The 23991-nt window shown below is 35.4% G+C and overlaps 3 protein-coding genes across 3 annotated transcripts; 1 reads left to right on the top strand and 2 right to left on the bottom strand.

Moving 5' to 3' along the window:
* Positions 1 to 1414: 1414 nt before the first annotated feature.
* LOC108599898 lies at positions 1415 to 20185 on the bottom strand. Its single transcript, XM_033293874.1, has 2 exons — positions 20103 to 20185; positions 1415 to 2451 (listed from the first exon to the last, which is right to left on the bottom strand). The coding sequence occupies exon 2, from the start codon at positions 2434 to 2436 to the stop codon at positions 1462 to 1464; it is 975 nt and encodes a 324-aa protein (XP_033149765.1). The 5' UTR covers positions 2437 to 2451; positions 20103 to 20185; the 3' UTR covers positions 1415 to 1461.
* LOC108598296 lies at positions 9017 to 13130 on the top strand. Its single transcript, XM_033293503.1, is given in 8 exon segments — positions 9017 to 9148; positions 9204 to 9306; positions 9308 to 10518; positions 11702 to 11801; positions 11803 to 11823; positions 11879 to 12548; positions 12551 to 12600; positions 12602 to 13130. Coding segments are annotated over 8 exon segments (2727 nt in total). The 5' UTR covers positions 9017 to 9050; the 3' UTR covers positions 13076 to 13130.
* Positions 15342 to 21981, bottom strand: LOC108599902. Its single transcript, XM_017987096.2, has 3 exons — positions 21765 to 21981; positions 20103 to 20313; positions 15342 to 16125 (listed from the first exon to the last, which is right to left on the bottom strand). Exons 1-3 carry the CDS (start codon positions 21970 to 21972, stop codon positions 15969 to 15971), a joined length of 576 nt encoding a protein of 191 aa, XP_017842585.2. The 5' UTR covers positions 21973 to 21981; the 3' UTR covers positions 15342 to 15968.
* Between the last annotated feature and the right edge of the window lie 2010 nt (positions 21982 to 23991).

The following is a 23991-nucleotide window of genomic DNA, read 5'->3' as shown; positions in this document are numbered from 1 at the left end:
CGACGACGACAAGAGCAGCTCGAATAGTTGCAGGACACGGAAATTAGTGCGGAAACGCTTACTACGCTTAGCAATCTGTCAAAAAGCCAAAATGTAATAAATGAGCGAAAGCTGCTGCTGCTATCATCGTCATCATCATCAGCCATGCAAGAGCCATCAACATAATTCATACAACGACAAAAGCCTTTTGGCCAAAGCGAACAAAGGCAGCAACTATTGCCCAAAAGGATGGACCCACCAGCCTTTCATGCAAGTATATGGCGCACACATATTTCATTACACGTTGATAAGTGGTCATTTGTCCTGCATGTCCATGCATAGCAGACAGAGAGACAGGCAAGCGCTGGGGCGGGGCGGGGCAGTACAAATGCCAACAGGCATTTCATAATAATTTTAACAACCTTTTTTACGCAAACATGCAGCCAGGACGCTGCTACCGTTAGCTTATATTAATATTAAATGTTGGACCAGTGCGCACTAACTTTTGTCTATGGCTTTTGATATACATCATGTGTATTAAATATCCTTTACAAATAGTGCAGCAGCAGCATTTGCTGATAGATAATTTATGTGAAAAGAGAATTTTCCATGGGCAGCACTCGAGTGTGTATATAGCAAAAAGTTTTAATTAGCAACAGCTGACTTAGGTTAATAAGCAAAATAGACAATGTAATAAATATGCTTTCAGTTTATATATGCATCTCTTCATTTATATTTTTTTATAAATATAAATATATGTATTATAACTCTGTAGCCGAAGGTCTGTATAGCGAGTGCAATAATAATAATATAAATATTTATTATAATTTTTATTGCTTACTGCTACTACTTCTACAGAATATATATATATACAGAATATAAATATTGCATAAAATAAAGAATATATAAAAATTATAATGAGCTGCTCAGATTTTTCTATATATTTGCTGAAAATCAATTTTCTTAAGAAGCTTTAGGGCTACAAGGCTAAGTTCTAACTGATTTTTATTAGATTAAAATAGCAAAGGTAGCAATATAGTTCGGATTTTTTATGTTTGGCTTGTTGACTCTTTTTCTAACTTAGTCTCGTTTTCACTATCTTTATTAATAATTACCTTGCTCACGTAATATTGTTTACTTTTGTTGAATTTGAGCTACACGAATTTTGTTTAGCTTGGACTTATTTCATTTATTCAAAACCAAAATTATAAGAGTATCTATAAATTAAACATAAGTAAGTGCAAAAACACACTTGGCAATTATTCTTCTTTCTATAAAAAAAAATTTAAAAAAAATTAATTATAAAAAATAAATAATAATAAATGCAAACATACCAATATTCCATTATAAAATAATTATTAATCATCATCATCCACAAAAGTCAAGTTTTTTCTTTTTACTGAGTACTACAGTTGCCTTGCGGCGTGGGATTTGAAGTTCTTGGGCGAGATTTGCTGCTTGGACTGAGACTGAGCTTGCTCCTCAGAACTGAGCTGTTAAGCTTTCTAGCGTTGGCAGCTGCAGCTTGGGCGAATTGCCGAGCTTTAAGCTGCTTTCAATGTAATCAGGAACTGGCGGCACATAGCCCGAGGTATGATAGCCTACAATGCCATTAATATGCAGTGGACGCAGCAGACTACAAAGCTGTATGAGATTGACGCGATGCGGAACTGGTGACCAGTTCACTGTATACAGCTGAAAGCTCGAGCACGAGCTTAAATTCCATTCAGAGCGAGCGCATATCTGTAAACGCACCACATGGTTGGGCAGTCTTAGGGGCGTATCGGTGCAGAGGATGCTGTAGCTCTCGGCATAGCTGCCAAGCAGTTCAATTTGCCCACGCAGCACAGTTGCTGCCAATTTCTTAACCAACTGCTCATAGCCAAACAGCGGCAGCTTTATTCTTGCTACTGCTTGCTTTGCTTTATTAAATGCAGTTATATTCCTAGCAATTTCATCATAGTCCACTGGTCGGAATGGCGCCTCCACCTGCTGCAGATTCAACAAAATTAACTCAGTGCCTTCACGTATCCATTCTATATAATTCGCATTGCGTATCGAGCGACAAAGATCAAACTGCTGCACTGCTGAGTAGTAGTAAAGCATTACGCCCGGCCCTTGGGCTTTCCTTATCAACACCATTAGCGTATTGCCCAGCTCACTTCCAGCACAGAACATCACTTGCAAACTATGCCCAGTGCTCAGCTGCAGTTTAAATGGCTCCGAGTCTTGCACAATGTGAAAATCTTTCTTTGTTATATCAGCGTGTCGTGTTGAAAGATAAAGAAACAGCTGCTCAGCCAATGGGCGTGTTGTGTACATCTTGCAAAGCTTTTTGGGCAGCCGCTCCAGCTGCTGCTCCATCTCGCACAGATTCGTTATAAACACTTTGGTCTGCTGCTCATACAATTTGGGTATGACATCGAAAACTATTTCAGGATATTCCTTGATGCGCATTGTTGCTGTTGTTAGCTGCAAAAAGTTAAGAAAATGAAATGAGAACAGCAATTGGAATTTATTTTTAATTTCATTTAAATATAATATGCAAACATAGGAATTTGTATTAATATATTTAATTTAAATTTAATTTAATAAAAAAATAAAAATAAAAAATAGTGTCTGTCTAACACTCGCAATCTATAAGCTTATCAAATCTAAAAACAAAAACATAATTTTAAATACTTTAAAATTTACTTTAAGTATTTTTTTGTAATCTTTTTTTTATAGCCGACTGTTCATAGTTGACATTAAATAAAGAAATAAAAATTCAAAAAACTTTATTAGTTTTTATTTATTAACTGTTGGTATTGCATTGAATTCAAAATTTAATAAAATAAACAAGCAGCGCCTTAAGTTAAAATGTATAGCTTTAGTAAACTGGTTAAAATTTTAGTAAGAAATATAACAACAGCAGAAATAAATCAAGTCCTAGCCGCACTTAATTTCTAAACTGTTAATTAACGCATTAATTTTGCATTTGGTTCTGTACTTAAGATTGTTTGGTTTACTCTTAAGCGTTGACTGAATAGCTGCTTAATTATTTCTTAAATATATATAAATTACTTAGGCATATGGATTGATACCAGGGACTGTAAATAATAATGACTGTCGCGAATTTTAAATGAATAAATCAACCACTTAGAACCGACATACAAAAAAAAAAAAGATAACGTCATATTAATCCTTTTTGAATAATCTATGCATGTTCAACACGATTTGCAGTTTCTGATTTTTATGATTTTCCTCACTAATAATGATTAATTTTGAGTTTTTTTTACAATTAATTAAGTAATCATTACTTTTAAACAAAGAATATAAAAATCAATAATAATTAATTATAATGATTATTTATGATTTTTATTTTTTCGCTCAAAATAAAACTCGCTGTAAGATTAAAGCCTATAAAAGCTTTTCCGATCTATTTATACTATACGATATAATCATGAAATATTTATGCTTTTTATAATAAATCTTGAGTTTAATTGTTATTGGGGGAGCAACTTTTACAATTAAAATTTTTATAATATTTTATAATATTTTTTTAAAGCAAGGCCAAAGCGTTAAGGTCGTGCTATTATTTAATTCTCAAGAATAAATAAATACTTTATTTTTTAAACGTAAAATAAACAACAGTTCAACATATAAGCCAAAAATAGTAAGCAGCATTATATTTGCAATAGCGCGTTTTATATAAAAGGTAAACAAAACTTTAAAGTTTATTGATTGGGCTAACAAATGCATAATTTATTTAGCTAAGGTCTATTAGCCAAATGACCTTTCATGGCCAACTAATGCGCACTCACCCACAGCCAAGCGGATATTTAACTGATGATTTATCGAACTTAAACTTAAACGACTTTGACTTTGCGTAATTTCCCCCAAAAAAACTAAAGCCAAACAAACTGAACGTAACATAAAATTAAAGAAAAAAAGAAGTAACACATGAAATAATGTTTCGCAGTCTTTGGTTGAATGACAGGCATTGGCATAGATACGAAAGTGGCAACAACAAGCAGCAACAGACACACGTCAGTGGCACAAACCACAAAATAAATGTGATGGGTTTCGCTTTCAATATGACCGCTAAAACGGGTCGTTACCTCATTGAGCCGTCTCACTTCCCGATACAAATAGACGTGTAAATTATTATTACGTTCAAAAAAAAAAAAAAAAGAAAGCAACTGAACGCGTGGGCGGCGCCGACTGTGACTAAGTTCATAGCAGAAAATTACTCAATGCTGTCTAAAGTTAAACGCTGAGCGCTGTTTGTGCCGCTTTAGTCTCTTCTGCTCTTTTGGGTTTACAACTTTCACTCGCTCGCGATTTGCCATAGCGACTAATTTGCTTAACTTGGCTGCTGCTCAGTTTGGCCTCTTGGCTCTTGACTGCTCACTGCTGCTAACTGTTATTGTTGCTTGTCATTATAATTAAGTCATTTGTCTGGCTAACTGACACCCAACCCAGTGAGACTTGAGCAATTATTTGTGTTGGAAAATAAAAGTGTAACAAATGTTTTAAATGAATATGAAATGTAGCGGTAATTTTTAATTGAAATTATGCACACTGTCAAGTTGAATGAACCGGTTGAGCAAAGTTGAAAGCTACTGCTCTAAGTTGATTTAAGGCAAATCTCTAGCGTTTCACTCAGAGACTCAAGTCGGAGCTAACAATAAATTATTATTTAAGCAAACTTAGCTTAGAGCTACAACTTGCATAGTTAGTTACTCTCTTGAGCAAGCTAATGCAGCTTAAATTTAAATTATTACAATTATTAAATGAGCTGCTGTTCATTTGCTCTCAGTCTCTTTTTTCGTTGTTTTATTCATAAAATAAATTAGAGTCTTACATTAAATTATTGATTTTTTAATTTTAAGCTTAAATTTGATTGATAAGCTTAAAGTCCTATCGATTGAGCGTCTTTCGATTTGTTTACTCTTCGTTTGTAAACAAATTTAAAACCTTTTTTAAAATATTTTATGTTCCACTCATAAACTAAATTGAAATAAAGTTTAACAATAAATAAATTTTAATTTAAGCTACATTCACTTTCCGTTTATAAACATATTTCAAACATTTTCACTCATAAACTAAAATTTTGATTAAAGTCTAACAATAAATTAAACGCAAACTCACTCCAAGCTCAAATTGTATAAAGTTGATGAGTCTAAAGTCCTACAAACATTTTTCTCTCTTATTTTTCCTTTTACTCTATATCATATCATATATATATAAACAAATTTTAGACATTTTTGCTCATAAACTAAACTTTAAATTAAAGTCTAACAATTAATAATTATTTGCAAGTTCACTCCAAGTTTAAACTTAAATACTTAAAAACTCTTATTTTCCCATTTACTCTATATCTTTAATCTTCGTTATTTATTCCCCGTTTATAAACAAATTTTAGACATTTTTGCTCATAAGCTAAACTTTAAATTAAAGTCTAACAATTAATTATTAATCGCTCCAATTCACTCCAAGCTCAAACTTAAATAAAATTGGTAAGGCTAAAATTCTATTGTTTATCAATTCAGCATTTTTCTCTCTCTTAATCTTCCTTTTACTCTATATCTGTAAGCTTCGGTATATTTACTTGCGTCTTGTAAACAAATTTTAAACATTTTCAAAGTCTTACTCATAGCTTAAGTTAAGTTAATTTTAATACAAGTTGGCTGCTCTCTTATGAGGAAACTAACGGAGGTTAGGGCCCCAATGCGTTATCAATTGAGCGTCTCTCACTCTCTCTTTCACTCGATCTCTTTAACCTTCAGCGCTGTTTTCACTCTCCGTTTGAGCAGCTGCTGCAGCTACAGCTGTTCAGCTTCAGTTTTGCTTGCAGACCTGTCTGGGGACTTAACTTGAGCTTGGCTTGGCGCATGCTCAGCGCCGGCATCGCGTGTCAAACGAGCGCCGCACTCAAAGCCGGAAAGACGTTGCTGGCGCCCGCGCATTTAACGAGATACAAAAGCGAAAAGAAAAACATAAAAAAAAAAACCCAAAACTGTAAAGAAGTTTCGTTTTCGTTTTGTTAATATTGTTTTTGGAGTTTCTATCGTGTGCAGCAAGTCGTAAGTGAATTCATAGGCTGAAAGTGTGCAAAAAGCAAAAAGTGCGGCCCAAGTGTTCAGTGGAGAGTTCAACAAAGCGTGGCAATTGTTGCAAGACTAAATTAAAGTTTAAGCAGCCATAAAAAGAAAGTTGTCGCAAGCGCTTAAAACCAAAAATTGTGAAATATTATTGCATAAAAATTAAAACTAAACAAGACTAAACTTGTTCAATTTGTGAGTCATTGGGGCTGAGGCAAACCCAATTGAACCACAGCACGTGTTAAACATAAAAGACAACGAGGGACAGCGTTGACACGCCCACTAGCTTAAAGTGGGCGTTGTGACATTCAAAGCACGTACAAGTGTTTTTTGGTTTCCGTGTCCATATCCGTGTCTTGCCAAGCGAAAAACTCAACAGCAGCCTTAGCTCCAATGTTCCAAAGTGTCCTTTCGTGTACGCAATGACAATAATGGGGGGGGGAGCTGCCTGACAGCATTTTGTGATCCTTGCACCTGCTGCTGCTGCTGCTGCTGCTGCAATTGCAGTTGCACTTTCAAGTCACATCGAAATTAGCTGCAATTTCTTGTTGTTACTACGCGTCTGTCTCTCTCCTCGCTTCGTTTTAAGTGCAGCGCCCTCTGTTGCCTGCTGGCGGCAAATGCAATTTTCTAGTACTTGCTCGTCTTGTTGTCTCCGCTGCTTGCCTCATAAAATTTTGGGGCAATTACAGCTGCTCACACTCGCTATCTCCCTCTCTCTCTCCTTGTGTGTGTGTCTCACTGTAATTGCATGAAATTTAAATTTTATATGCAAGCAACACATTTGGCCAAGTCGTTTTGATACGTATTATGGCCAAAAGCATAAATAATAAATTTCTGCACATTTTCCAGCTGTTGCTGCCAAAAAACAAAATTCCAACGTATTTGTTTTCAGCTGGTAAATTCCATTTCGATATCTTCAGTGCGTCATACTCATGCTCAACCTTGACTTCATTTTAATGTAAATCGCATAATACGTATACGTGATGTTAGTGAAACTTGCAAAGTGATTAACAACAAATTTCAATATACATATAAAAGAATTTAAATCATTTTGTTTACTAACTCTTGCTAAACATTTATAAAACATATTTTATGGCAACTTTCACTGCAAAAAAAGAAATCTAATGTTATATATAAGAAATGCTAAATATTTTACGTAGTTTACGTGTAATTTACAAAATTATGAGCTATGTTTGCATAAATGCGCATTTGTTTAAACATTAAGCAAGTTTTTTAATGTGAACTCTTTAAAGCTTTGGCTGCAAACTCTAGAAGTTACAAGAAAATAATATTTGGTGCATTTAAATTATGCAACAACTGCTAAACACATTTTTGACACTAGTGTAATTTATTATTAACAAAAAATCAGTCAGTTGACCGCATATGCAAAACTACGAGTAAATTAAATATAATAAAATAAAATGTATTCAAGCATTATGCAGTATTTTATTTGTACTCCAACTTGTGGTATTTCTTGCAGCGAAATATATTTCAATTTTTTTTTGTGCTATAATGCAAAAATAAAATAAGTACATCAAAGTGTAGAAATGAGTCTTATAGTTTCGCTAAGAGCGCAGATTCCATTTATACTCAATATATTTTCTATTTTATTTTTAAATACTATATTATCTATCTTATTTTGTAACTTTATTTTGAATTAATTTTCATATCAACAGTAAGTTTTTAGTGCTTGCTTATATGTACTGTACGTGCAGCGTTTATTATGGTCGTCTGTGCCCGCACTTGCGCATTTTGTCTTACTTTGCAATTACCAACTGTTGATCGCGCGCTCTTAGTTTGTCGCCCTCTCTTGCGCTCTTTGCTTGCAACTGTCAATATAAATTCAGTTTTATGGTTTGTTTGCAAACAATATGTAAAAAAGATGTATTAACAATTTAGTAACATTTATAGAATTTATGTTGTAAAAAAATCAACGTCATCTGCATATATTTCTATTTTATATCGCTATAGTATTGCGAAAGGTAAAATATAAAGAAAATTGATTACATTTTATAGCGTCAGTCTGTATTTTTTTTTATAATTTTTTACACCTTTTTATATTTTTGCATTTTCGCATTTTAATTGATTTACCTATATTATGCGTTTAAAATGAGTGGTCAATTATTAAAAACCTAAGCAGCATTGATCCAGTTAAAATATATTTAGCAAAATTCAAATAGCAAAAGTAATAAAATGATTCACTAAACTCAATCAAAACGATTGTTAATGTTGATTTAAACAATCAATACAAATTACAAAGTGTTATTGACAATGAATAAATTATATATTTTGTTTTATAAACAGGCCGTGACACTTTTTAAGCAAAAGCTTTAAATGAGCGCAACTTGAGCTGTAAAACTTAAGCTAAATTATATAAATTAAGTGTTTTGCATTTTATAGTTAGATATAGATAGTTTAGCTTTTTAGTTTTATGACTAGCTCAATAAAACATTTAATATGAATGCACAGACACTGAAAGTGCGCAAAAGTTTGAATAAATATACGACTGGCAATCAGACTGAGCATATTAAACTTTTAAGGCCTGTCAAGGCGCTGAGGCAAGTGCAGAGTGCAATAAAAAAACCTGACAATAATATGAATAATTTGCCAGCAAGTAGAAATAGTGCAGCTAAAGATTATGGATATGCTGATGATTATGTCTGGGCGACGCGACGCGACGGTGCATGCGGCTGCATAAACAGCAGTAGCATAAAAAACGGAATTAAACAAATGTCAAGAGTTGTCATCTGCTTAGTGCCGCAGTTCGAGGCACGTGAGAATTGCATTAATATGAATGCAAATGCGACTCACTCGACGACGACGCAACGCTTGGAGTAAATCTATAAATTTATGTGCAAATGTAGCGAGAAAATGTAGCAAGAGTGAGAGAGAGTGAGACAAATAAAGAAAAGCTGACAGCAAGTTTTTATGTTTATTTGCAGCGACTGAAACGTGCAGCGTGCTGCGAGATTTGGCGTCAATATGCAGCAGCCACAAAGTATGCTATGGAAAATTGCAATTCTAATTATCGCATTAGGCAGCAACGTGTTGTGCATAAGAAATGCAAATGAAAATGACAAGTGAGTAAAATTTATGCAAATTGCACAAACACAAACTTAAACTTAATTTCGACAGCGCACAAATTTCGGTAAAGTTGAAGAACTTTTTTCCATCGGAGCAGCTGCAGAGCAGCGCGGAAGCGACTGCACGCATAAGCAATGGAGGAGGAGGAGGCGGCTTTCCGTCCATCGCAAATGCTGGAATTTACGCCCTCGGATGTGATGTCAAGCGGCGTGTCGCGTTATCCGCCAAGCTATTTGGAGCCCAATTATAAGCATCAGTTCCCCAGTTCACTTAACAAACAGCAGCAGGCAATGGACAAACAGTTTTCATTTCCGCATGAGCAAAGCTCAAGCTATGAGCTACACACAACACCAATTGTTAGCTATTTGGATCCGTATTTGCAGCATAAGTATGCTGCCACGCCCACAACGCCCAGCTATGCACAATATCAACGCGAGCAGCCCACACAGCAAGGCGATCAAACGTACACAGTGCAGTCTTCGCTGCTTGTAGACAGCCAAGCGCCTGCTGGTGGACAGGAAGTTTATCTCAAGCGTCCTGGCTATGTATTCGATGAAAGTCCCAACACGTTTTATCGCCGACCGCAGTCCAGCACGCCTGCTACACAAACTTTGGCTGGTGCGCATAAAATTTCATACGATTCGCATGATTACCCGCCGCCCAGCTATGCCGCACAACAAACGTCCAATTTCAAGCCTCACTATGGTCTCAGCATGGTTACAGCCAAGCGTCCAACACAGCCGCCTTACAATCGTCAAGACATCTATGAGCAGCGCCCATTAGCAGCCTCATCGATACACGGCGCTGCGTCTAATTATGCAAACAACTTTGGTAATTATTTGCAGCGACCCAGGCCCAGCTACGAAACACCTCAGCAACCCCCACAGCAGTATCAGCAACCACAACGACCAGCACACAATTACTACGACTATCAAATTGGTGAGATACCGCCTCAGTCCTCAGCAGCAGCAGCAGCAGCAGCTCAATATCAACAACAGCAATTCAACTATCGCCCCACACCCGCTGCGTCGCCAGCTGGCGGCTTAGCTACGCTCGCCTCACTCTTTGGCTCCACCCAACAATATGCGCCGCAATTTACGAATCTGCTTTTGGGTGCTGCCACCCAGTCTCAGTCTCAGTCCAGCAGTAGTCCATTAGGCACTCTCCTAGGCGCATTCACCGCACAGCAACAGCCGCAGCAGCATCAGTCGCATCGACCACCCAACACACAACTCATTAGAGCGCTGGAGAACATCGCACGCAACGACGACTTGCAATGTGTGCCCAAGGTGCTCTGCCAAATGATTGCCGGCCAAACGTTGCGTGGCCAGCTGCCTGGCTTCATTACCTCCCCGGCCATAACCAAGTGAGTAGTAGTAGAGCTTGCCATTCAAAATAATGCGGCAAGGGCTTTAGTTGTAAGTAAATATTATTAAATTTGCATTTCGCCAAAGGCAAAGGCACAACTGACGCTCCCGCCCACTTCTGTGCATTTAATTTCGAGCAAGCGTTAACTAGGATTAGACTTCATTATGCCAAAGTCAATGTGGGCGCAGGCATATTGATTGTTCTATTAAATGAGCCACGCTCTGATTGAGCTGACTAGAGGCAAAGTGGAGTAGGGAATGAGAGAAAGGTGGTGGGGTGGAGTGCTCGAAATAGAGATGAGCAATGGTAGCTGCTTTAAGATGCGGTTAGCCCTGATATAAATATTTAATTCAGAATTTAGTTTAAACTTTTAAAAACTGCAGTGCATAATTTTATTTAAACACTATTATTAGCTCGAAATTTGTTCTGCTTACTTTATCAATTGATTAATTAATAAATTAATATTAGAGGCTTTTGGGTTAGGCTAAGTTCTGATTGAAATTTGGCTCAAACTAACTAGAGAATGCGATAGTGAGAAACAAATAGAGGAAGGATTCGAAGTAGAGTTCAACACGGGCCTTATTTTAAAGGTTTAGGTCGGCCCTAGTTCAAAATAAATATAACTGGCACATTTAATTTACTTTGCTAACATAAGAAAGGAATAATTAATATTATTACTTTTCTTATAATTTATTGTACTTACTCAATCGATTTTTTTTTAAAAAATTCCAATTTGTTCAGATGTGTATTTTTTTGTTTAAATAGTTTGCTTATTTTTCTCAATCATTAAGAAAATATGTAAATAGTTTATATTGAAACAAATCGAGTTTCAGACTTTTTGCTTAGACACTTTGGTATTTGTTTAATTTTGCCCGCTTAACTTTCTGTTGCTCATCTCTAATTGCAAATGAGTCTAAAGCCTTTAGACTCTGATATTGAATATGAAAATATGTAAATAGTTTATATTGAAACAAATCGAGTTTCAGACTTTCTGCTTAGACACTTTGGAATTTTTATTAATTGCCCTTTCTGTTGCTCATCTCTAATGCCAAATGCGTCTTAGGTCAGCAAATTGATATTGTTTGGTCTTACGCTACAAATTGGCATTTGCACAATTAAGTTCTATAAGCAGCCTAAGCGGCAAACAATGAACTCAAACTAAAATGATAATTTGCTTTCAGTTTTCTTGCTGGTTTTCCCGCTGCCTCGCCCGCGCTTATCTATGGACGCGCAGCGCTGCTTGGACTCAGCGGTGGTGAACGCAGCTGCGTGCGTAGCTATGAAGCAATGTCCCAAAAATGAGGTAAGGCCTTTCAAAAATTGAGCTACAACTAATTATAGAAATATATTTTTAATAGATGGAAATCATACACTATCTGAACAATCATCGTGGAGGGTTCTTCAAGTTCTTTAGCGAACCGGAAGAGCAGCATACGGCGAGCGTAACGCAGAGTGAATCGAGTGGTGGAGCTGGTGGCTCTTTTCTTAGCATTCTGTCTGCTTTGACGGGTGGTGGACAGGTGACGAGAACGACGCCGCGTCCTGTGCCGCGACCTACACAACGACCCAGCACGGACATTGCTGGCGGCATTGGCAGCTTCTTTACGCAAGTGCTGTCCGAATATTTGAATGGTGTGGAGTATCAGCGACGTCGACGTCGCAGTCCGTTGCCAACGGAAATTAAGCGCAGCATTGAAACGGATAATGATGATTTTGCTGATGCTGAAGATGCTTTGGATACGCAAACGCCTGTCAAATTTCTAAGCGACGAGGAGTCTGAGTCAGCCAAAGCGCATACCGAACTGATTGGAGTGCTACAATTTCCCGAAGAGTCCGGAGAGGGTCGCATATTGCACTTTAAGCAGCTGGCAAGCGAAGGTGCTGTAAGATTTCCGGACGCAACGACGGAAGTTGAAAGCAACAGCGAACGCCAAGTAATCTATGAATTCAATCGAGCTGCAGCTAAGCGCAAATTAAGATTTCCACAAGAGCAGCCAGACGAAGTGGAAGCGACAAGCGAAGCAGCTAGAAGGGCTGGGCACATGTGCTGCCCAATGGTCTTACTGCTGCGGACTACGGCGAAGTACAAGCGGCGTGGCAAGCGCATTGTCTTTGAGGGCAACGAGCGTGAGCTGAGCAATGAGGTTTATGCACCACCTCAACGTGGCGCTAGAGTTATATTTCCCGATCATTACGAGCGCTATATACGCAAAGGTAAAATACTCAATCGCCCTACATATGCGCCCAGCTATGATTATCAACAACAAAAGGAAGATCGCTTTGTTTTAAGCAATGAGCATAGACCTAGTTCCTATCTAAGAGAAGCTTTGATGAACTATGGCGAATATATGCCCACCAGCAATATACGTTTCAATGAAATCGACTATAACTATCCCAATGGCAACTACATTAGCGATAATCGCTACAGCAGCACCTATCAGAGCAGTACACGCGCGCCTCAGCATGAGGATAATAAAAATATTTATGTTAACAATGCTCAAGGAGTTACAGAGTATTATATACGACCCGATGGCCACAAAGTGCTGCTGGGCTAAGCTTTTAAATTATAAAACTGTTAGCTTGTAGCTTTAGTTTTAGTTCTGTACATAAAGCGTATTTATTAAATATCAATTTCAACCAATTACTTTCAACTTATCCAAAAGGAACAACCAGAGAAAGTTTGAGGTACATTTTGATGGCTGTATTTGCTTTTGGAATAGGAGGGGTGGGAAAAAAATAATGGAATACTTGAAGTCTGGAGAGCCTATGTAAGCGTATTTATTAAATATCTATTTCAACCAATTCAATTTCAACTTCTCTAAAGGCAACAATCAGAGGAAGTTTGTGGTACCTTTATTTGCTTTTCGAATAGGAGGGGTTGGAAAAGATTAATGAAATACTCGTAGTCTGGAGAGTCTATGTTTCAATTCTGAATGCTGTGGATTCTTCATTTTGGCACCCTCCGGTGAAATCCAGAAACTAGAACAGATTTTCCAATCTTACTTTTCCAAGACTGCTCATTTCTTCTTAGAAGAATTTCTCGAAAAATCATTGATGAGTTTTCTAGGCGCCTTCCACTTCTTCAATGCTACCGCAACTCACTTTAAGCTGCAGCAATTCAGCAAATTTTTGGCGCTGTCAGCTCCAAATCAACAAGTAAACCCCCAAACCCAATGAAATATTCAGCTTGCCAACAGTCACATAAATTCAACAGCAAACGGCGTCATCAAGGGAATACGTTGTGAAAAATTAAATGTGATAAACAGCACAGCGGCAAAGCAAAGGCAAAAGCAAAACAAAGCGACGGAGCAAAAATAAAATCCGCAAGCAATTTCAGCAGCTTTTTTTTTTTTGTCCCAAATGGGTAAATGCAAAGTGCAAAAAAGTGCAGCATACAATTGTGCGACAGCATGACAGGGTTGCCAACGTGCTCACAAGCAAAAGTAATAGAAGCAGCAGCGTTGGCTGTCGTCTCGTTTTATTTACAGCACTTGCGACGACAGTGCCGACAAACATATGCAACGAGTTAATAAATATCAAAGCGAAGACAGACGGGCCACAGTCAGAGGCACTGGCACTGTGGTCTCCAGCGCCCCTTAGCGTTGCCAGGGTTTTGTGTGTGCTTTAGTTGCTGCACTTGCAGCAAAAGCAAACGAGTGTCCAACAATAGCAAAAAGAGTATGAAATTGAAAATAAGTTGAAGCGTAGCGCACAGACTGTGAAATACGCTGTAGAGTCGAACAATTGAAAATGAAACTAAAATAAAATAGAGCAATTAAAGCAAGAAACTAGCAATAATATTTGGCTAACATAAATTAATAGTTTAAGCTATAGATAACTTTTATTGTATTGTATTGAAAGTCTAGTACTCAGTTGAAATAAATGCGTAAATTGCGTATACGAAAGGAAGAGTAGGCCGCAGATTATTTGACTAGATTATTTAGTATGTTGGGGTTGCCTTTTATTAGATTATTTAGCTAAATTATTTAGCTAGTTGGGGTTGCCTTCTAAGCAAATATAATTTACTGACTGTGTAAGACAATAAAATATTTACTGCATCGTTTAATTCAATGTTTCGGTTAGCTTATTAATTTAGCAAATAAACATTACTTAAATAGAAAATATTTATTAATATTGAACCAATCAGCTTAAATTCAGTTATTTGAGATGTTTTGGCGTACGACTAAATAAATTTACTAAAATAAATTTATTTATGTTTTGGCGACTTAATAAAGTGACAAATAAATGTTTATTATTTATAAAGATTAATTATATACAAACAATATAATAACTAAAAAGGTGAGTGCTAGCTACTAAGACCACCGACTAAAACTAATTAAAAATTATTTCTATACTAAATATACAGAGAAGAGCTAAGAAAGTGTTACTGATGTGCTAAATATTAGCTTTTCTTGCTTTTCACTAGAGCATCAAATAAGTTTAACTAGCTATTGGCAATCGATATAAAGCTTAAATGATAAGCTTTATATCGATTTCCAATAGCTGGTTTAAACTTATTTGATGCTCTAGTGAAAAAGCAAGAAAAAGCTTTGTGATTTAGAAACGTTTGTTTAACTTTCATAGACCATTCGATAGAGATGAATATTGCCATAAAATATAAAGCTTTATAAATAAAATTGCTTGCTGAGCAAACTTGCGGCTTATAAAAGAAAGCGAAATTAAAAAACCCATTGCTTACTTTTAGGCGCACAAAATAAATAAAATGAATAAGTAGCCAACTCAATATAGTTAACAAAATAATACTCCAATAACTATTTGAATTAAATGCAAACTAAAGACAATTGATTTTTACTCTCATAATGTACAGCACACCCGGCGTATGAATTTCGCTTGCAGGGCAGCTTGGACAACAAAGCGCTGCTGGCAGCTTAATGCCTTGCGTCAACAAATTGTGCGCGCCGTTGCATGCAACATTTTTTTTTGCGGCCATTGCTTTTCGGCATATCAATTTGTATTTTTTTTCGTCGTACGCTTATTGTAAGCGAGAGGGCGTAAATGGAAAAAATGCATTGTGTGCGGCTGCTGGACACGCGGTACAGTTCACAGACATGTTCTGGCATAGGCAGCGCACAAATTTTGGGAAACTTTAGCTAGAACTTTTTAGCAAGAGAGAATTGTTTACTTTTTGGTTTATTTATTTGCTTATTCTTCATGCATACTTAATATGTACTAAGCCTATGCTGTCGCTCGTTTAAATAAAAGCCCTTAAAAAAATCAACTAAGAGTACAAACAAATTGATGAAGAGTTAGAGTAGAAGAAGCAGCTGGAGCAGCAGCGTAACAAAGATGTCTGACTATGAAGCAGAGTGCGGCGTTCCCCACAGCGCTCGAAACTGCAACATCTAAAAAATAAAATAATAATAAGCCCGCCCACAGTTGCTGCTGCTGCTCACTGCTGCTCGCTGCTGATCCGACTGGTTTCGTTTGTTAGCGTGGCTGTGGTGGTGGCAGCGGTCCAACGCCTGGACATGGCAGCCGCTTGGCCAGGTGCTTGCATAACGGCACATCTCGCACAGCATCGCCGATAAAGAGCGAGAGCAGATACCATTGTTTCATGCCTTCAGTTGATTGCACTTTGTAGTTGCTGAGTTGAGTTGGGTCTCAATGAGAGAGTGGGTTTGGTTTTGGTTTGCAGCGTCGTCGTCAGGGCACGGGCACAATAGTCGGCAACGAAAGCGGATTACAAAAATAATTACTTATAAGTAGCTGGGTAATACTATCTATATACAAGAGCAGCTCACACCATTCCCACACCATTCCCAGCTTAAATGCAAAAGTAAAAACTCTGCACGGGGTTCATATTAAAAACAAAACAAGTGGAAGCTGCCACTTGGCAAGAGGCAGCCACTTGAAGCTTAAGATCTGCAAGCTCCAATTCATGTTGGGGCAGCCGGCAACATGTTAAAGAGTTTAAAATTGGGCAAGCGCATTGGCGCTCTTAAGTAATAATTTAGTGACAGTTTATAAGTTAGTTTTATAGCTATTAAAATTGTATTAATATTCATAAGTTTATTATTAACAGTACAATTAAAACACAAATTGAAAAAAAAAAATAAAAAAAATTAACATTGCTTTGCATATCGGTTAAACTAATTTGCTTAAATAATCTAAATAAAATATATGCAATTATTTATGCTTACAATTTTAAAGAATTGAATAAAAATAATGCGCTTAAATATGAAATAATTAAAAATAAATTTGATGTTATTTATATTATATTAATTTATTTTCAACAAAGTTCCCACTCCAATTCAAATCCTCGCAGAGGTCAACCCCAACAACATAAACGACTTTATAAAGTTAATCAACAAATTAAAAATAACAAAAAAAAATCAGCCTGAAGTCCTTTATTGCTCTGGCTATACCAATTGTACCATAGAATTTAATTCTAGGCTACAATTAAAATAATTAAATAAATTTTCAACAAAGCAATTTTACTCCTTCAACAACAAAAGCTTTAAGGATCTTGATTAATGTTTGGCATTAATATTCGTATTTGTTCAGTAGAAAAATAATCCAAAGTCTTATCAATTAATAACTAAACCTATTCTATTCAATGAAATGAATTTTGGTTTAATTGAAATTTGAATATCTTGGATTAAGATACAATCAATCGGATAAAAAAGGTCTATTAATAACCAATGCTTCAATATATTTGAGCTAATTGACAAATTATATTTTAGATAATAGAATAGTTACTATTTATTTTCAACTCAATAATTTATGCATAATTTATTAGATTATTTGTGAATTCAACAAATTAATTTTCAACTCAATAATTTATGCATTATTTATTAAATATTTGTGAATTCAACAAATTAATTTTCAACTCAATAATTTACTAATTAAATATTTGTGAATTCAACTAAGAAGTGCAATAATTGAAAAATATTAAACGTATTACAAAACAAAAACAAAAACAAGAGAAGAGCAAAGCGCAAAAGTTGCTGTAATTAACGAATTAAGTTCACCCTATAAATGTTTAATAATTTAACAAAAGCAACAATAATTGTAATTTATGCATTGGTACACACTCTAAAAAAAAAATAGTACAATATCTAAACATTACCAACAAATATTCAACAGTTACGCTTAGTGTGAGTTTTGCGTTCATTCTTATTTAATTTAAAAGCTTTGTTTGCCACACTCTAATGACCAAAAGTGCACACCCTATGAATTAGTTACTGATTACTTTGTAGCAATGGGAGCACAAACAAATTTCACACGTCTACATTGCGATAATTTAATCAACTCGGTAACAAACACATCTGCAGTGTCCGCAGGCAATGGAGTCGGACAAAAAGCTGCAAAAATACAACTGACCAATGCAGAAATTGAAGTAAACTAAAGGGAGAGAGAGAGAGCGGGAGCTGAGTGAGGTAAACTGAAGTGAAACGACTCCCCATAGCGAAAGCGACGTGTGTGTGCCTGCATAAATTTAATCAAAAACTTTAATCATATTTTATTATTACAAAACACAAACGGGCCAGCAGCAAAAACTTCTAATGCCAATTACAGTTGCAGTGCAACGAAAACTAAACAAGATACAAGGCAAAGTAAGAGACGAGAGCGAAGTGAGAGAGAGAGAAAGAGAGAGCAAACCAATGGAACGACAGACGTCGAGCTCACATTTCAAAAATAATTTTGAATATTTGCACTTGACACGTTGGCCACACACTATATAAATATAGTTGCATGATGTGTGTGTGGTGTGCGCGCTGTCTGATGGCAAAAACTTTTGGGAGAGTGTTGAAAATGTGTTTGCATGTTAAGTGTGAAAATGTCAGTTGCATGTGTGCGTCTGAGGCGATATGACACAATAGTCTCGTATTAAATGAAATTTACAACAATGACCGAAACTATGAATGGCAAATGTTGCGCATACGACACGTAGTTCTATGCAAAAAGCTTTGCTTTGCCATAAAATATTTAAAATATTGTTGACCAAAGCGCTTTGTTTATTTTTTATACAAGCTTCGTTAGCAGATAGCGCATTAATTATGAATCACAGAACAGTCCAAGCATAAGAAATGAAAATCAACTTGCGTAAAAGAAGAAAAACCCAGACAATGGCAACAAACAAGGAACTCATCAGGAAGCGAACTGCGCTGAAATTTATGTAAACTTACAAATTGAAAAGCGCCAGCCAATGTGACATGCACATTTAAACTTGAGCATTAAATTATGCGCAGATGAGTTAGCATTGCCAATGACAATGAGAGCTCGAGACATAGAAAATGCAACTGGCAATGGTTATAAAAATTGATTGGAAAACATTTGCTGCTAAAAACAAGACATTCATTTGCCAAATGACAACAGCAGCAGCAGCAGCAGCAGCCAAATTGCAAACGTAGCAATAACGAATCCAAAGCGAGAGATTCACTCAGCGGGCCCCAGCACTTGGCAACAGCAGCAGCGCGCTGAACGCCAAATGAGCGTTAACAAAAGTTCAAGTTGTTACTGTCAAGTTGCAGCAGTTGGCTTGGGCTATAAAGTTGGGTGCTGCTCTCACTCGCCAATATCAAATAAGTAACAAACAAATGATTGCAGCTAACATGAAGCTTAAATGCTCTACTAAGTTTAATGCTTAAGCTCGATGAAGCTCAAATAAATTTGCATTCATTTCTTCAAAAATAATTAATTATAAAATATGCTTTTTTTAGTTTCAAGCTAAAACTCTAAAAAGCTCAAATAATTTAAAATTAATCGATGAAGCGCAAATAAATTTGGACGAAGCTAAATTTGAATTAAGCTGCATAATTCCTTTTTATTTAATTATTAATAAGATATGCAAACTAAAATTGTATAGAGCTCAAATAATTTTAAATTAAGCTAAGTTGAAATTCAATTGAATATTTACTTTTGCTTATTTAAAATAAATTATTTATAAAATATGCTGCTTATTAATCTTGCTGCTTATACTGAATTAAGATTATTAATAAAATATGCACTAATTAGTTGCAAACTAAAATTGTAAAGAGCTCAAATAATTTTAAATTTAGCTAAATTGAAATTCAATTGCATATTTACTTTTGCTTATTTATAATAAATTATTTATAAAATATGCTGCTTATTAATCTTGCTGCTTATGCTGAATTAAGTCAAACTAATTTTTTATGTAGCCAAATTCAAGCTCAAGTTAAAATATTCGATGTCAATAATTTACTTTTCAACTATTTATATATTAAATAAAATTATTTTAAAAATTCTATGCAATTGGGTAGCTAATGCCCAATTAGTCTACAGCTTTATTTCCCTGACTAGTTATACCAAAACATTGCTGCGATTAAAAAGCGAATTTACTTCACTTTCTTATTGTGAAGTCAAATGCTTGTACTAAATATCGTTACTTAAACTATAATTCTGCGATACTGCATTATTTTTATTGATGAATTTAAGGCAGACTACAGTGACGTTTGGCGTGATTGAATTAACTAATCAACTGTCTGAAGCTATATGCTGTATATATCTTATGTACAAGTGACTAAAGCTGCTGTCATTAGAAACTTGCCCAAATTCCCAGCACCAATAAATTGAGGCAAGCAAAAAGTTTAGACCTACCTCAACACCTCGGCCCAGGCAGCGTGTGCTGTAGCTTGTTGGTTGCTGCCCGGACGACGTTGACTGCCGGGACGTGAGGCGTGCACACGGCAAGGCTCCTCTAAAATGCAAGCACGTGGTCCAAACTCGCGCAGAATTTCCTTCTGTGCCAGCTCAGCGTCGAGTGCTAAGGGCTGAGCGGCGTTACGTCTGCTGCGGCTGCGATAGGTGCCTGCAATGCAAAGAGCGTAAGAGTAGTGTAAGTAGTTAGTTTTTATAGTTAGTCTGGCAAATTAGTCAAAAGTTTGATTGCGCAAAAGTTTAAAGTGCAGCAGCAGCAGCTCAATGAGTCTCTCAAGTTGGAAATTCCCCTGCCAGTTACTCGACAACACTTTGGACTGCGAAACGCGCGCACAAGACAAAAGACGCAGCCAACGCAATAAAAGCGACGAGCAAAGCAAAGAGAGCAAACAAAATGCTTTTGGCTTCAATCAGGCTTAAGCTATTGCGGCTGGTTTCTCAGCTTCACTTGTAGTTGTCGCCCCAAACAGCCTTGACCCCATTTTGGGTTTTGGCTTGGATGTGTACGTGAGTCGAGTCGGGTCTGGTTTTGAGCGCACTCACGACTCTCTGTTTTGTCAACAGAAAATGTAGCAAGACTTTGTTATTATTGTTTATAATGAATAATTTGGTAATTGTAATTGGAATTTGTATAAACATTTTGAGTGCAATTAGGCAATAAAGCAAAGCAAAATGTTGCTTATGCAACCCAACTAAGGGTTTAGTTATCAATTAGTAAGCAGTTAAGCTTAGTAAACTGATATTTGATAGCACACTTAGCTATTTGTTTTAAATTTAAATGTATAAAGTTAAATAAATTAGCTTCAATTGTAAATTCAGAGAGTTACAATTACTAAATTACTAAATTACAAATTTAGTTATTTAGTTTACTTAGAATTTTAATTTAAAGAGTGTAAACTACGTTAGTTCTTTAAAAATTAAATTGAATTTAATTGTAAGTTGTTTTGTTTAATTATTGAATTATTTATTTGATTTAAATAAAGCTGACTGAATGTAAATTCAGAGAGTGAACTAAAATTTAAATAAATAAGTAGCTATTTATTTTAAATTAAACTGGCCTTAATTGTAAATTCATAGAGTTCAGCATAGAGTGAGATTTAATTTAGTTATTTATGTTATAGTTATTTATTTTAAATTAAATTAAATTTATTTATAAATTCAGAGAGCAGAGATTAGCTGTAATTTAATTATTGAATAATTTATTTCATTTGGCTTACTTAAATTTGTAACTATTTATTGTAACTATTTATATTAAATTAAACTGTATTTAATTGTAAATTCAAATAATTTACTACTAATATTTTCTTTTACTCTCTAAATTTACAATTAAATATTTATGCCAAATTTTTATAAATTCAATTTCAATTGTAAAATCCAACAGCTGCTCATATTACACTCAAAATTAAAATTTAAATTCAATTCAACGCGCGCCTTAATTAAAACACTGCCAAAAATAAAATTCTTAATTTATGCGCAAATTTCAATTTTGTGGCTTTCACTTAATGAAAAGAAATTAACAAAAACAAATACGCGACACATTTATATTTGTCGTCGAGCTGCAGTTTTCACTTTCAAAAGAAGCCAAAAGCCTGCGACACTTACTTGGACTGAGTGAATAGGCCAACTTGCGAGCGAACTGGGACAAACGCACCGAGAGCACAATAACGGGAAAGCCAACTAGCTGCACGGGCAGCTCGAAGAGCGGATCGGGATTCTGTGCCAGGCCCTCCTCAACAAATTCCAGTAATAAAACCAGCAGCACATAGAGCGTGGGCAGCAGCGTTAATGTGCAAATGTTGCGGAGATTCATGGCGCGAAGTCGAACTTGATGCGTTTACAGTCTTGTAGTGACTGAAGTGATTTGGAGCTGGCTGAAGCCGCCAAAGCGCAGCACAACTAACAAAATATGTAAGCCAAAGAGAAGAGCGCAAGAGAGTGAGAGAGAGAGCGACGTAACCCGCCGTTGTATGTAAAACTACAAAAACAAATATAAAGAGACGTCGGTCTGTAATGTTGGCGGCCAAGTTTGCTTTGCATTTTGACCAAGTTTCGGTGCGGAAGCCAAACGACAAGTGAAAGTGAAGCAATGTGGTCAAGTAGAGGGCGCAGTCCGAGCCTACAAAATACACTCAGCGAAATAGCACAAGACTTGCCAAGCAACTACGCTCACTCGCTCGCTTGATTTGCTTGTTTGCATTTTTATGAAAAGTTATGAAATTTTCCCAAGTTGGCCGCCGTTACTTTTGCACTTGTAATTTCCTCTTCAGTACCGCGTCTCGTGTCTCAGTTGGCGTGTCTATTACCCATTGCAATGGCTTACAGCGCGCTTTGCATATCAATTACCTCATTGGCTTGGCGGCTCGCACTAACGCGTTTCCTTTAGCCGCTTTAAGCGCTTGGCAAAGGTGCGAAACTATTCAAAATTTAGTTAGACATTGTAAACTTATTATTGCTGCTTATATGTAAATTATTGTTTAAGTAAACTAAACATAAAATAAATGTTTACATTTTCGCAACCAGCCTCCATACTTAGCTGAGTAATTTTTAAACTATTTTTATTGCAAACTTTTTAGTAGCATAAACAGTTATTAATGTTTGATTAGGTTTATAAAATTGTGTAATTTAGTTAATCGTTAAAGTACATGCTTTACTTTATAATTAAAGAGAAAAAAGTATATGTAGAAAATAAATTATTGATTTTAATTATTTATTTATATAACTGTAGGCTTAAAGTAAAAACTTAAGCTTCAGAAGAGGAGGCAGCCTTAGCTACTGGGGCTAGGAATGTGCATGTGCTTACCATTATTTTTTTTTAACTTGTGTTGAGTGACTTACTCTGCTTTTACATATTTTTAATTTTTATTTTATTTTTTTAAATTAATTATATTAGCTAACGATATTCTTTACTTTAAGCTGGTTTCAATATATTGAAATTATTATATTTATTATTCGATTTTTATTTAGTATTTATCTTTATTATTAATTTTAGTAAGTTCGTTCTTTATATCTCATTCAAATAAGATCTCGCTAGTTTTTACTCACACATAATTAAATAACTAGTCATGCTACTCTCTAATAATTATTAGATAGATAGATAGATAAATAGATATAATTATATGGCTTATTATACTTTTTTTATTTAGTATCTATCTTCATTATTAATGAGAAGGGCTATTCAAGTTCAATCAAATAATTTTAACCTAGTTTACGTATCATTTAAACTATTAATATATTTAACTAATATTTGTTGAACTCATTGGTAGTTAAATTTATACGAAGTGCTTTGAATTTGTATACAAAGTATTTCATAAATAATAATATTTGTAAGAAAGTCGCAAGTCAACTAAAAATAATATTTTTATATAGTTCCTGCGCATAGTACATTAAATTTTAGATTTAATAATTCTTTCTAAGCCATAACTTTTACCCAAGCTAAGTAGGTCAACTAAGTTGAAGTTCATAACTGCATTAAGCATATCTAGAAAATACATTAAACTTTAAATAAGTATAAACAAAAGCCTTGTGCTAGTAATAACAACGAGTTTAATGGACTTCATGAGAACCTAAGCTAAGCTCGTTTATGTTTTCTAATAAGAACTTGGTTCAACTTTGGCATCCAAACAGTCAAAGTTACTTAATAAAAGTTTGTTTATTTGTATGTTTAACATAACACACGACTATAGACATAAACAATTAGCAGCTGGGTGTGCTTAAAAATCAAAAGCACGTGTTTTGTTGATAAATTAGACTGTCAACAGTTTTTGTTATTAGTGCAACAAGTTGTGGCATTCAATTGTCAGCATAAAATTCAAGAACAAGGAGAGCAAGT

This window comes from Drosophila busckii, chromosome 3L (assembly GCF_011750605.1).
Source record: "Drosophila busckii strain San Diego stock center, stock number 13000-0081.31 chromosome 3L, ASM1175060v1, whole genome shotgun sequence".
Lineage (NCBI taxonomy): Eukaryota > Metazoa > Arthropoda > Insecta > Diptera > Drosophilidae > Drosophila > Drosophila busckii.
The sequence above is the reverse complement of the archived record's forward strand: the minus strand, read 5'-3'. Positions and strand labels throughout refer to the sequence as shown.